This window comes from Mercenaria mercenaria, chromosome 17 (genome assembly GCF_021730395.1).
Source record: "Mercenaria mercenaria strain notata chromosome 17, MADL_Memer_1, whole genome shotgun sequence".
NCBI lineage: Eukaryota > Metazoa > Mollusca > Bivalvia > Venerida > Veneridae > Mercenaria > Mercenaria mercenaria.
The window spans coordinates 40,024,066-40,039,323 of record NC_069377.1 but is presented as its reverse complement, the minus strand read 5'-3'; the positions used below and the strand labels follow the sequence as shown (position 1 = coordinate 40,039,323).

General features: G+C 36.0%; 1 protein-coding gene and 1 long non-coding RNA gene across 2 annotated transcripts in view; both read left to right on the top strand.

The window, feature by feature from the left end:
- Window positions 1-4,712, top strand: part of LOC123537658 (uncharacterized) — a 35,388-nt gene extending 30,676 nt beyond the window's left edge. Inside the window, exons 4-5 of the long non-coding RNA XR_008368009.1 lie at window positions 3,651-3,827; window positions 4,305-4,712. This is a non-coding gene — a long non-coding RNA (uncharacterized LOC123537658). The remainder of the gene's footprint in view (window positions 1-3,650; window positions 3,828-4,304) is intronic.
- Window positions 4,713-6,174: 1,462 nt separating this feature from the next.
- On the top strand, window positions 6,175-10,036 carry LOC128545903 (uncharacterized). The gene is made up of 4 exons (XM_045319171.2): window positions 6,175-6,541; window positions 8,056-8,223; window positions 8,860-9,048; window positions 10,026-10,036. The coding sequence occupies exons 1-3, from the start codon at window positions 6,349-6,351 to the stop codon at window positions 9,024-9,026; spliced, it is 528 nt and encodes a 175-aa protein (XP_045175106.1). The 5' UTR covers window positions 6,175-6,348; the 3' UTR covers window positions 9,027-9,048; window positions 10,026-10,036.
- The last annotated feature ends 5,222 nt before the right edge of the window (window positions 10,037-15,258 follow it).

The window sequence follows — 15,258 nt, the reverse complement described above, 5'->3', positions numbered from 1 at the left end:
GACGGGGGACTCGACATGATAGATATAAACATATTCTCAAAAACAATGAAAATAAAATGCGTACACAATATTTTATCACAAGAAAACGCGAATTGGAAAGTTATACCACAGTTTTTCTGAAATCAATATGGAGAGAATTTTCTCATCTTTTTCATGAACTTAGATTCCTATAAGTCACTACCATGTACTAAATACACCTTGCCTAACTTTTATAAAACACTTATAGATGTATGGATTGAATTCAATAGAAGCAAAATCGATATAACTAAATAAGAATCTTTTCAAGAAACACGGGGGCAATCGTTTCATAAAATATAGCGGCAAATGTCTTATATTTAAGTCAAGGATAGACTACAAGATCATTTTCGTTAATGATATTATCTCAAATACTGGAGAAACTGATGTTAATAAAATATTAACTCTTCTCAGATCTAAGCATAACTTGATAGCAGAAACTCAAATCATTAAGAAGGCAATATCAAATTCATGGAAAACGAAACTAAAATAAAGAGATTCGTACTCAACATGGGTAAAGACAGAATTAGCTTTATTTATTGCACCTAATACACCTTTCAAAGATACGACAAATAAAATCATATATGATATACTTCTAAAAAGAAAATTTGAACGTCCATATATCCATAAATACTGGGAACAGCAGTTTGGTAAACACATTATGTGGAGTTCCTTCTATTATGTTTTAAATAAAGTCACTTTAGACAACAAAATAAAACAATTTAAGTACAAACTTATCCAACGTATTGTTGCTACAAATCTGAATTTATTTGCTTGGAATATATTTGATAATCCGTTTTTTAAACACTGTAACTGTATTGAGGATTATTCGCATTTTTTCCTAGACTGCAGATATCTGATAAATTTCTGGACAATCGTTTCTAACGTCTTCAAAAAATGTGGTCTTCGAGATCTTTTAAAAACTTAGAAAGTATCGTCATTGGTTATAAAATTGAACTTAAAGAGTATCAAGGCGTAAAATTATTATTAAATACCATTTCATATTGTATATATGAAACCTACTTTATAAGAAATAGACGAACGAAGTAATGTCTTATACAATAATATTATTGTTCTAATAGACTATTTAGAAAAAAGAAATTCAAGACTACCTATTTTGAAAACCTTTTTGAAATACATGTAATGTAACAAATGTGTCACACATTCTATACATGTATATTTTTCATTTACACAGCTTTTCATATTGTATATGTTAATTTGAAAAATAAATGAGTCGTTCTACAGTTGTAAGACGATTCCAAAAAGAAAAAAGAACTTCACAAATCGTTTCAACTACTTTTATCTCCCAATTCACCATTATATGCCCTACAATTTTTTGATTTCTACACAGGTAAGTACGCGTGCTGCGTCTAATTTTCTTTTGGATGACATTTTGTTTGCATTTTGAGTAGGAGGTTTAACAAGTATAGATTGCAACTCGCCTGGAATATGCTCAGTTTAACAAGACTATTTTCAGTCTTAGCATGGCCACATTCAACAAATTTTTCTGACTGACTGTTAACAATTGCTTTCTTAACAGACTTAGTACTACCAGAAAAGGTAGGAACCATCCTATTCTGGTCATAAGGACATATTCCAACTTAGGAAAATGCAGATGAAATAGATCTAGAACGGCCAGAAATCTTATTCATGGCAATATGTAGAAGGTTTGGAAACTTGTGTCTTGGTATACTTTTTATACCTGTATAACCAAGCCCTACACTGAAATTGGTGACATATTCTTTCAACAGAAGGTAATACTCAACATCAAGAGGTTGCAGTATGTGGGTCGAATGAGCAGGTAAGCAAAGCAACTCAATCTGGTCTTCTTGGGCAAAGTCAATTATTTTTTATCTAGATGGATTATGTGATTGTCCATAATGACCAAAATAGGACGAAGCCTGCCACTTTGTTTGGCAAAGCATTTCTTGAACAAGGAAACAAATATTTCAGTACTAACATAACCACTGTCTGTACAATCAAAGCTCCAATTGTCAGGTATTCCAACTGTAAAGCTGTTTCTCGGGAGGTTCTTAGAGAAGCTGAAGTGGGGCAAGAGTTTTGCCATCTGCAGATATAGCTAACTGCAAGGTTGTGTGGCCATTGACTGATACAACTGGTTGATAAGGATGTTTATTGCCTTTCAAAACAACAATTTTTTCTCTTCCTTGCAGTTTGGAGGAAAACCCAGTTTCATAAAAGTTAAATACACGAGCAGGGTCATTTTTTGTCTAGTAACTGGTAAAACCCTTCAATCTGCCCTGGTTTCATATCAAACCTGACTTGCTCTAAACTTTGTTGCTTTCTAAGTGATAGTTCTTTGTGTCATTTTAGAAAATTTCTCAGTCATTTGTTGCTTTGACCTTTGTCTAAATTAAATAGACATGGGCGTCCTAATTTTAGGATTATGCCATTTGCAAGTTTACGAATGACTTTTCTAGTTATTGAAATCCCCTGTCTCCGATATACTGCACATAATTGGAAAGAGCACTCTCTTCGTTTTCAGTAAGAGCATACCGGTATTTCCTACCACGATGTACGATTTTGTTTTCGTATCTGCCTCTAGCATGATATTTTATGGTAGAAACTGATACATTTGTAATTGCTGCTGCCTCTCTTTACTTTTAAAGCAGCTAAGTCTAAGTCCTCCTTGTTATATTTCCTTGGCATTTTGACCTGAAGATATGACATATAAATAAGCAATTTAGCATCTGAAAGCCAAATAATCATACAGGCAGTTAGTAGCAGTTAGTATTTGTCACAGAAAGAGGTCTCTGCTAAAATCTACTAGGTTAAATTTTGGAACAAGTGGAACAACAATGAATCAAGTTTCGTTTATTTTGACAGTTCTAAGTTGGGAGAATAAGGATCAATGGAGTTTTACGTAAACTTATTATAAGTTTCTATATTTTTGTGTTAACTTTCCAAAACAAGAAACCCTTTTCTTCAGTTAAGATGTATTTTCATTGAATTATTTTGGCTTACGCACCGGTAAATTGGTTTTAATTCCGTACTCACTGGCCTGTGACCATTTTGTTTTTGTTTCGGCTGCAGCTTTTAAAGCGAGGCTCGCGTGCAAAGAAGACGGCACGCGGTCAGCTACCAATAGGAAGCTGTCCTCGATCAATTAATTAACAAAACATCATTGTTTTTATTGAAAATAACTTTTTCATTTTCAGCAGGTGTGCGAAACTGCGTCCTGTGCGAAACCGGGTACACCGACTCTACTTGGACCTGCAGGCAATTAAATACAATTGCCACCTTATCTACCTGGGTCTGTAGGGTTATTTAAAAAAAATTAGCCAATTAATCTATTTGGAACTGTAGGTTTTGTTTAATTTTGTAACGAGTCTCTTGTATTCCCAACAGTCACTCAACGCTCTTTACGTGTACCTTCTGCAAATATTTCATAATTTATATCGACTTTCAAAATGCAAGTTTAAAGGTATATGTCAGTATTTTCAGGAGTTATTTTTCTTTTTCTAATACTACTAGTTTTTTTTTAAGATATTGGATTAAACGTTTGGTCAGTTTAGAAAATTAGTATAGAAAGTGTGATTGACAAATAGAACACAAAACGTTTTCTGGAACTACAAGTGCCATAATGTCAGTCAGTACTTTGATTTTATTTTCAGAACTCGATGCTCGTGTTCTTGGTCTCGAAGCGACCGCGTGTGTTATGATGATGGTAGCTTTAGCGATGACTATATTTGGGATCTGGTTAGAATGTCAGAATCATGAGGATGGCGATGAGGAGGAAAGCGAATTCGCTAACCTTGTAGTGGTCTGCGGCCTAATATTTGCAGGCGCAGGTATATACAGAGGATATTTGTTTGTTTCAGTGTAAGATTGAAATATCTTTCGAGAGTGAACACCAGATGCAATATTTTCACAAGTGACATAGCCACGAGTGGAAATGTAAGATATAGTGTTCAAGAGTGAAATATATTTTGATCTTACATTAAAAACAAACAGATTTTCTTTTCATTTCATGTTTTGACTAAATACCCATTTCATAGCTTCCTACCAGCGAAAAATAAATTTGATATTTTTCACTGTGAAAACACCGGATATATTTCATTTTAATATTTCTATATTTCACTGGAAAACATGTAATAGAAATAAAATGTTTCGTACGTGTACCTGTGCATAATCATCCTTACATGTATAATTAAGAGAAAGTTATTGATACGACTATCCAAAATTACCGGACACGTACATGTGTGATATAATTTAACATCAGGTCATTATTTTGGTCAACGTCAAAAGTACATGTCTTCGTGTTTCAGGAATCCTTAGTTTCGTTGGATGTATGATTATAGTGAGCAACTTCTCAGCATCACAGCTAGGATGGTCATTTTACCTGTGCCTCGTTTCTGGAAGTTTCATTATTCTATTGATAGTTCTACTTTTGATATATGTTTTAAAAGAAGTTGTAGAATGCATATATTACAGATAAGAAGATATCAAGAAAGTTTTTGAAATACGATGTCACGTTTAAATGATAAGTTATACATGTTTCTGTGTACTCATATGTTGCATTGATGAAATGATGTCTTGTTCTGTTCTGTTCTCTTCCGTTCTGTTCTAACTGGTCACAGGAATGTATGTTTGAACCCCATTCAAAGATATGAATTGTTCTCTTGATGTATTGTTTTTTTGCTTAATTAAAGAAATGAATTAATTCATTGAAAGTGTTTATTGTTGTCATTCTCAAGATTATACTCTATTAATAACTCATTCAACCGGCCCGTACCGCCTGTGTCTTGGTGAAGTTGATTACTAGACATTTATCTTCCATCACTAGTTGAAACGAACTGTCTCTTAATCGATTATGGAAACTGTGCCAAATTCTCGGCTGCACGCGTATATGCGGAATAGCGGTAGCCACGAGTGAAAATGTAAGATATGGTGTGCGTGAGTGAAAGACATTTTGATATTGCATGTAAAACAAATAAATCGTCTTTTTATTTATGTAATAAATATCTATCTTTTTCTCAGCTATGCACATCATTTTATATTAAAAACAAAACGCCATTTTAAAAAGTACATAGCCATTGTATCAGGATTACAAGATACAATATACAATACAAACATGCAGACTTTTTTGGAATGTATGACTACCATTAAAGATGGCATGTTCCTATAATCTACGCACTGGGGCGTAAGATAGCTCACGTGCTTAAGTTTATGAACGAAGGTGTAAATTCATTCGCTACTATAATTAAAGAGTGCTTAAAAGGAAAACATTTTTCTTATTTCTTTCTTCTAATATTTGAAGAAAACGTTATGCAGGAAAAGGAATCTATCACTGGTTTTAGTAATGGATAGAAATATCCGGCTCCTAAACAGTTAAGATTCTAATAACCATAAAAGGGACCGAGCAAAAACCCATTTTTACAAAATTAACAAAAGCTGCAAAGCAAGCTTGGTGAAAATATATTAAGCGATTTACGAGAAGCCATTTAAAGGACCAAACGGAACCATTTAAATAAAACTGAAAGAGGAATGCTTCTGACCGAGTATGATGAAGATTCATCATGTCGTTTATGGGAAGTTAAAGTGATTTTGGTTCAGGTGAGCTAAAAACGACCGCATACTGAAACAGATTCAGACGGCGCGGAATATGAGAACTCTTCTCGCCGTTCATTCACATCTAACAAAGCATATTCATGATTCCTTCTTATTCAATCTACTGATCTCAGGTAGCTCTTAATTTTTCATCGGAAACAGAAATCTCGGAATTACAGTTGGTGGACCAAAATCTATTATGGATATCTACCCGTTGAAGTTGAAAGGGCAGCACACGCACACAATCTACTAGACATAATACCTTTCTTCTACCATCCATGTAAGAGCATTGCGCCCCGTACTCTGAAAAGTTCTAAGGGTCATTCTTTGAACCGATGTTTCTAGGTCAGTTATCGAAAACGGAAATTGTGCAAGGGTTTACTAACCAACATGACACTGCAGCTGGACACACCAAAATTAAACGACCAGGCGTAGAAATCAGTATGGTTACTATGATTCTTACTTTTAAATTTCTGTGCAGACGATAGATATTTGCGTACTCTAACTTGTTGTACAAAGTATAACTGATCCGATTTCATCTATACTTAAAGTGATACAAACATGAACAAAACAGGAAACATAACCACTTGTTTACTTATTAACTGAGATATATTGAAATCAACAATTATTGAAATAGATTGTAACTATTTTTAAAGATTGTGTAAACCCTACTTTTTAAAGTTCATACGGATGTTATGAAAACGAAATCATTCAAATACTATTTACAGTGGAATAACTTTTTTAATTCTATAAAGCTACAAGATGGGCAGCGCTATAATCATTTGTGCTGAACTTGTTTTATGTTGTCTTATTTTTCCGACATTAATCTTACAGACGGTAGGGCTGTTTACGGCACACTGGGTCTCAAACTCAACCTGTGATTCCATTGGTGTAATATACAGCTGTTGTTCTGGACAGGATAATAACACTTGTAAAAATACTAATGGTGGAGATGGTAAGTTCTGTATCGTTACACGATTATAATAAGAAACTTCTATACATTACAATTAATGTAACAATTACATGCATCTTACACCATTCCAATTCAAAATGATATTGTGTCTGTTTTTAAGAACACCTTTAAACATAAATATTCTAGTTATATTTACCGAGAGCTTTATTTCCTGAAGAATAGCCAAGTTATCTAACTTGGATGTAAGCATTTAAAAAAACAATAGCAAACTAGAAAATGCTTTTGTAGATAAAACGCATGTCTCCCATAAAGCATAGTAGTAATAGGCAAGAAGTCAATAGGGGACAGGAGAGAAAATCAAATAGACACTTATGGTTGACTTAGTGACTGAAATGCAAGAGGGAATGTCCACTGTCAGCATGTCCAGTCATACTGAAGCTTCAATGTTCTTGGTCAAGTGGTTCTAAAGTTATTGCCTGGAAACGGCTTTCCTTGTTCACGCCCCTGTGGCCTTGACCTTTGACTGAAAGACCCCAAAATCAATAGGGGATATTTATTTTGTATGTGAAATCATCCAATAAAGTTTCAATATTCAAGGTCAAGTGGTTCTCAAGTTATTGATCAGAAACGGTTTTCAATGTTTAGGACCCTGTGACCTTGACCTTTGATGGAGTGACCCCAGAAACAAAAGGGGTCGTCTACTTAATAAGCCCTATCATCGTATGAAGTTTTAAGGTTCTAGCTCAAAAGATTCTCCAGTTTTTGATCTGAAATGAAGCCTGACGGATTCTGCCCCTGTGACATTGACCTTTGATCGAAAGATAAAAAGATCAATAGGAGTCATGTACTTGGAATGTTCAATCATCCTACAAAGTTTCAATATTCTAAGTCAAGTGGTTCTCACCCTATTGATCGGACTCAGGCCCATGTTACCTTGACCTTTGATGGAGTGACTCCAAAAACAATAGGGACCGTCTACTCTAAAGCCCTACCACCCTATGAAGTTTGAATGTTCTACCTCAAATGATTTTCCAGTTATTGATCGCAAATGAAGTGTGACTGACGGACGGACAGGGCAAAAACAAAATGTCTCCTCCACTATTGGGGCAGACATAATCTATCTGCTTGGAACTGCCGTTATTTCAAAATAACATCAAATTTATTTACTTGGACCTGCATGCATTTAAATACAATTGCCACCTTATCTACCTGTATCTGAAGGTGTTTTTTTAAACAGCCAGTAAATCTTCGTGGAACTGTGGGTTTTGTTTAATTTTGTGAACGAGTCTCTACTCTCAACCCTCTTTACGTACCTTCTGCAAATGTTTCATTATTTATAAGGATTTTCAAACTCCTATATCTGAACGACAACTTTAAAGGTGGGTGTCAATATTTTCAGGAGTTATTTTTCTAATACTACCAGATATTGAATTAAACTTTTGGTCAGTACAGAAAATTAGTAAAGAAAGTGTGATTGACAAATAAAACACAAAAGATGTTCTGCAACTATAAATGCCATAATGTCTGTGTTTCAGTTCTTTGATTTTTATGTTCAGAACTCGATGCTCGTGTTCTTGGTCTCGAGGTGACCGCGTGTGCTATGATGATGGTAGCTTTAGCGATGACTATATTTGGGATCTGGTTTGAATGCCAGGATGACGAGGATGAGGACAGTGAATGCGCTAACCTTGTAGTGGTCTGCGGCCTAATATTTGCGGGCGCAGGTATATACAGAGGATATTTGTTTGTTTCAGTGTAAGATTGAAATAACTTTCGAGAGTGAACACCTGATGCAATATTTTCACAAGTGGCATATGGTGTTCATGAGTAAAAGATATTTTGATATATTTTGATCTTCCATTTAAAACAAACAATTGTTCTTTTTATTTCATGTTTTGACTAAATTTACTCATTTCATACTTGCCTACCTGTGAAAAATTTATCTGATATTTTAGACTATGAAAATACCAGATATATTTTATTCTAATATCTCTACAATTCACTGAAAAAACATGTGATAGAAATAAAATGTTTCGTACGTATACCTGTACATTATCATATTTTCATGTATAATTAAGAGAGTACGAAATCCTTATTGAGTTACCGGACACGTGCTTGTATGATATAATTTAACGTCAAGACATTATTTTGGTCAAAGTAAAAAGTACATAGGGGTAATTCAAGTTGCAAAGTCAATTTATTCTATGAAATTGGCAGTGTGTTTAAATTGAGCGCGAACGCCCTTGTCGCACAAAATATCATTCAATGTCCAAATTTTGAGCGAATTATAATGTGTCTTTGTAGTTTTTGTTACTTTCATACACTCAAAAGGATCCTGTTTTTATGTCTTCGTGTTTCAGGAATCCTGAGTTTCGTTGGATGTATGATTATAGTGGGCAACTTCTCGCCATCACAGCTAGGATGGTCATTTTACCTGTGCCTCGTTTCCGGAAGTTTCATCATTCTATTGATAGTTCTACTTTTGATATATGTTTTAAAAGAATTTGTAGGCTGCATATATAGATAAGAAGATATCAAGAAAGCACTACTGGTTTCAGACCAGTTTCCGATAAAAAATGAGGGTTTTCATTATATTTATTTTTAAATACAAATTGTTTACAAAAGTAATCTACAAATCGTTAAACCCTAGTCTTTACCCTTTGCAAGGATGTAAACAATACCGGCCTTATTTGCGCATGCGTCCAAAAACAGGGGCTCCGAAAGGGCAGTCTAATTAACGTTAATTGGTTTATCTACAGTACCAGTTTCCGATAAATGGTTTTTTAAGCAGCTTTAGAATTGTTTTGACTGAAAATCTTTTATAATTTTGATTTTAAATTATGTAATTAACCTTAACTACTTTTTCCCATAAATCGTACAGGGTGTGGCTACCTTCCGTTCCGTTACGTACGGTACCGTACAGCACCTGTACAATCATATTATGCAACACTTCAGACAAGCACCTTTCACATCGTGTATTTGTCTAGCTTTGTAAACAGTAGTTTATTTGATTACTGTATACATTGTACCCCCGGTATATGGGAGTTTTATATTGATTTTAAGTCCTTAAGCTGTGTTATATAGATTTTAAAAAAGTAATAAAAAAAGATAAAAGTTTCAGCCGAGGCTGGGATTCGAACCCACGTCATCTTACACCTGAAGCGAGCGCTCTACCTTGTTACTAAATACCCATGTGATGCAACAGCAGTATATATTTCTAAAAGATTTTATCAATTATAAAGGAGAGTAAATTCTACAACGGAGTGCAATTCATAAGTCAGATTACCTCCCTGGAATAGGACAAACATGGGTTTGTCTTCGTAGCAATGCGTGAATGTGGAATCCCTCAGATGTAAACTAAACATGAAAGTTGGTTGCTTAATAAAGAGGTAAATTTCTCTGTAAACTTTCATGATGAACGCAATTCTGATGTTGCTTGTGAACACCTTCAACTATAGTACCTTATGAGTACATAAGGAAATTCGATAATTCGATACTTACTGTTCGGGTACTGTACGACCAGTACATCGATTTGTTCGATTATTTGTTTCAATGTTATTCAAGTACAAATAACAACTATATAGACATAAAATTTATCTTATTTAGATATTATTCTGATTAAAATCCAATCCGATTTTATTACTATTCATATGATGTAAAAACTCTGTAATTTTTTATTAGTAACCAGTTGTCTCACAACTTTCCTTCATCCTTTCGCATAGTATTTAAGTTTAAATAACAAACTTCGTTTCTTACCCCTATACAAGCCTAGTAACGACTTTACCGTTACAAATATACGAATCCAAGTACTAAATAGATGCAAAAATAATCCAATTATATATTTTTTGTATGGTGCCCACCAGTAACCAATATTGGCGACTCCTCCAGAAGACTGTTAGTAATGTTGGTCGGAGGATAGTGCAAGATACAGACGACGCTCCAATACCAGAAGCTTCCCTGTATTTTTAAGCATGCCAAGTGTAAAGAAACCATACACGGGACTCTTTTCCCAGACTTAGTAATTTTTAGTTGCAGGAGCGGGGGCTCGAACGCACGACCCCTGGTTTCGTTGTTAGACAGTGTTACTACTGTACCACTGCGTCTGCTCTAATAATTGTATAGATATTGGATTCACAATAAGAACGCATGGCAATTCTTGCTTTGTCTCATGAACAGTATCACATTGCAACTTCCAAGTGTAATTGCACCAGCTCGACAGCTAGTTCTAAGGACTCCAGCTAGTGATAGCGTTACTAAATGTTGCATTCAGCTGGGCAGGTAATTGATGTCTTTCTAACAAAAATATACATTTTGAATTTTAACAAAATCAGAATCGTCATAAATACTGCAACAACTAGCACGTATTTGATGAGTTAATTTTTTTTTATTAATTTCTGCGATACAATGATAACATATGAAAAAACCTTTAGAATATAAGTTTTACCGCTGATCAAGAATCATTTATATTCTTGACATTCCACATACTTTGCATTAAGAAAGCATAGATGTAATGAGATTTTTATTTCTTAGAAGTGTTGCTTAGAAATGTTATTCTTGTATGCATAGGCACAGAATAGACGAACAGTCAGGATTTATAAAAGCATATACCACATAAAATATTTTCCCATATACATGTATAGGGAATTATCAGACATAACAGATGCAAGTAGGTGTTGTGAATAAAACATTAACAGAGAAAATATTTGTTTGTTTGTTTAGGGTTGAGCGCGATTTTTTCCAACAGTTATTCGGTTATTGTATGTCGAGCAGTAAAGGTCACCTATTACCGTTCTTCTAAAGCAAATGTCAACTATTACATGAATCAGAGAACGTGGTTGAATGTTTTCAGACATATGCCTTCTAAAAATCGCAACGGAAAATATGTGCCCCGCCCGGGGATTAGAGCCACAAACCCACGATCTAAACTCTCTCTATTTAATTAAGCGGACGGGTTAAAAAGAAGAAAGAAACGAAAGCAGTTGTGATTGGGACACATGATTTGTGTTTATTTCTATGTTGCCATTATCTATATGAGCGACTCCTTAAAATGATTAAGATTTATGACTTTTTATAGGGAACCGGCAGTTCAAAGTTTCGTTTTCGCGAAATATTACATCGGTTGTGATTGGTACAGTACCTTTATACATGTGTAAGATTTTTTTTGATTTTTTAATATGCGTTTGAAGCTAGGTTCCCACTGCCAAATAGTTCAACTCAATCGTCCCGATCGGCTACATTTCCCGACCAACTTCGACAAACTGCTTAATGAGGCTTGCACACTACTTATTCCTGACCGCCATTCGATCGTACCCGACCCCACACAAGACAATTCACAACTCCTCCACGACTTCAACCCGACAACCACTCCGATCTCTACTCCATCATCCCAATATCTACACGATCTTTACACGATCTCTACTCTATCAAGTAGACCAACTCGACATTTGTTCGATCTCTACTCGATATCGACCCGACCGGATTGAACTTGTCATACTATAAGAGTTCTTGCACGGTCAATATCAGTGTAAAAACTTTGAACATTTTGGTCAGCTTTCAGTTTAATCTCAGAAGCTCTAGAGGATAGGTACCAGCATCAGCATCACATATCATGGAGGTAGAACAGTTGCAGTTGTGTACCAAGTGAGAGCTCCAGTGGTGAGACAGTCAAGGCCGTAATAAAGCTTGAAGAGAAAGAAGAGATCAAAGAGCGTACAATACACACCATGAGGCGTAGACAGCGATGACACAGGCAAGTTTCTGACGTAGGCAGAATGAGCAACTGCTGCAGGAGCTCAACAGAGAGGACACCAATGACAGCAGAAACCTCCTAGGAGTGGACTGCTTTTGGAGTTCGCCCGGAATTTAGGAGCAGGAAACCAACTTTAGGTAAATACAGTTTGCAAAAACTACTTCATCCTAATGAAATAGTTATACATGTATCATAATGACTGCGGAACTGTTATTTATGAGTATTTTACTTTTTTTTCTATTTTAGATAAACCCTGAATCCTTGATTGCAGTTGGCTGTCAGCCTTCGCCATCTTGCAACTGGTGCCTGGTATGCAAAGCTGATGTATTCAGTCCGAGTGTGTGAAAACACCATAAGCAAGTTTGTCCCAAAATTTTGGAAGTTACAATACAAGAGAACACTGAAGAGGAGCTGCACGCCGTCATCATCCCTGAGCAGTGGCAGCAGATCGTTGATTATTTCCAAACCAAGTGGAACTTCCCTCATAACTGTGGGGTACTTGATGGCAAGCATGTGAGGATAAAGAACCCGAAGGACTCTAGTTCAGTGTTCTATAATTACAAAGGATTTTTTGCATTCATACCTCTGGTACTAATCGACGCAGGCTATACGTACACCTGGGTCACTGTTGGCGCTAATGGAAGTGCTTCCGATGCTAAGCACTTCAACAACTCTGATCTCAGAACCATGCTTGAGGAAACAACCTTGATCTGCAGGAACTTCGACCCACAGCTAAATGTAAAACAAAATATATCTCTAAATAAATGCATTAATAAAATTTACCTCTTTCTCAGCGGACAAAGGCTGCTCCTGAGCCCTTGTGTGGTTGTCAAGGGGTGTCCGTATATGGAGGTGAAGCTGACTGCTAGTTTTCATTCCTTTCCTTCTGAGCTTAGACTGGAGGCGATGATGTTCCGGCTTTATCATAAACAAATGCAGCAGCAGGGCAGGTCTTTCTGCCTTTTCACGGCATCCTTGTCTTGTAGTTGTAGATATATAGATGCGAAACATTCGTGTTCTTACAAGTCTATGAGAGATCTGCGTGCCCTTTCTATCGAGTATGGTCGATTAGCGGTCTAATATCAATCCGGGAGTGATTGAGTGCGGTCGGGTAGCAATCTGAACGAACAAGGATCGCTTTGATCGGGAAGCGGTCGGGTATTACTCATGTAGTGGTCAAGGTGATCGGGTAGTGATCTGTAAAAAGATTTGATCCAGACCACACTAGATCTCGACACGAACGTTTACCGGTTAACTCTACCTCTACTCGACCAATACCCGATCAACAGACCAGACCCCGAACGCTTAATCAGGCTTGGAGTTGATTTGATCGGCAGTGAAAACCTTGCTTGAGGTTTCAAAACTTAAAACATTACAATTTTTACACAACTTAGTAGTTCAGATTTTAGGTGGTGTAGTATAATGCTGTGCTGATAAAGTGAGGATTTTGTGATACATTACTTTTTATATATGACATATTACCTCCACTTGTACACATCACGAAAGAAAAGATTTTCATGTCATACAGTACTGTAAATTACTGTGTTGTATTGTGTTGTGATATCACGAAGGCGAGAAATAACTAAATGTATAGTATCATGCTATGCTGCGTTATGTTGTCCCGTCTTGTCTTGTATTGCTTTGAGTTTATTGCACGAACTTTGTTGTGATAACAGCTCTATATTCCCATTTAGTTATGTATATTGAGCCACTCTAAATACTTTTGATGAAGATTTGCTACATTTAAAGTTGATACCTATTGATGAATTGATTTGCTGAATGGTGTGCAGGGGATATCTTTAAAGACGTTAGTGCGACCTATATGTTTTTGAAATATTATATCATGTTTGAATTATTCAAGATTCATCCTGTGGTTTATCCCTACATCTACTATGTACTGTCCAACAATCAATTCTGATTTTAGCTGGGAGGCGCAGGTCTGGGACAGACTGTTAAAAGATAAGCAAGCTCATTAGGTGCAAAGTTAAAAAGAACTACAATTACTAAGATAAAAACATAGATATAGATTAGAAGGTTACAGTTGCCAGTCTCTCAGTGAATAGAATCAAACTGGGGATGGACTGTATGTGTAGGGGAAGACTATTCCAGGAACGAATTGTTCTTGGAAATGAGGGAAAGGAATAGAATGGTATTGATCGAATGTGGACAAGTAGTTCAGGTCTTGTAGGTGTGAGCTGGTTTGGTCAATGCATAAGCTGTATACTTTTTTTTTTTTAAATATAATAGGAATTTTATCGGTTTTCAGGGATGCCAGTTGGATCTTTAGATTTGGCGCATGCTGTTGACAAGTTGTTACTACGCTTTCGAAGTGATGTTATCACTGTGTTTTGACCAATTGAGATCTTTACTTAGTGTAACGCCCAGGTATTTAGCAGCCTCTGTAGTTTTTAGTGATATATTATGGAGTGTATAATTGTAGATGATAGGTTTTTTCTTTCGAGTTATCATCAACAGCTCACACTTAACCGGATTGAACTCCATTCACCAGTCCTTTTCCCAGGCTTCTAGGGAATGGAGATCATTTTGTAGGGATTGGGAATCAAGGGAGGATTTAACCGTCAGATAGACAATAGTGTCATCTACAAAAGTCGTGACTTACTTTTGTTGGACTCTGGGAGGTCATTTATTTAGGCTAGGAAGAGACAGGGGCCGATGACTGATCCTTGTAGAACCCCGGAAAGAACAGGAAGTTCATCTAAGGTGAAGCTATCCACTACTCTTTGGGAACGGTTCTTGAGAAATGACTTGATCCACTGTGATGCTATAATGGGTGGACTCCCAGGGTATCGAGCTTATGAATCAATTGATTATCAAAGGCTTTACTAAAGTCCATGACGATGACGTCAGTCTGTTGGCCATTCTCAAGATTGTCAAATACCTCTTGTGTAAAACTTATAAGTTGTGTTTCACAGCTATGCTTTGACCTGAAGCCATGTTCATACTGGCTAAGGAGATCATTTATGTCAAAGTGGATTTGGGTCTATAGTTA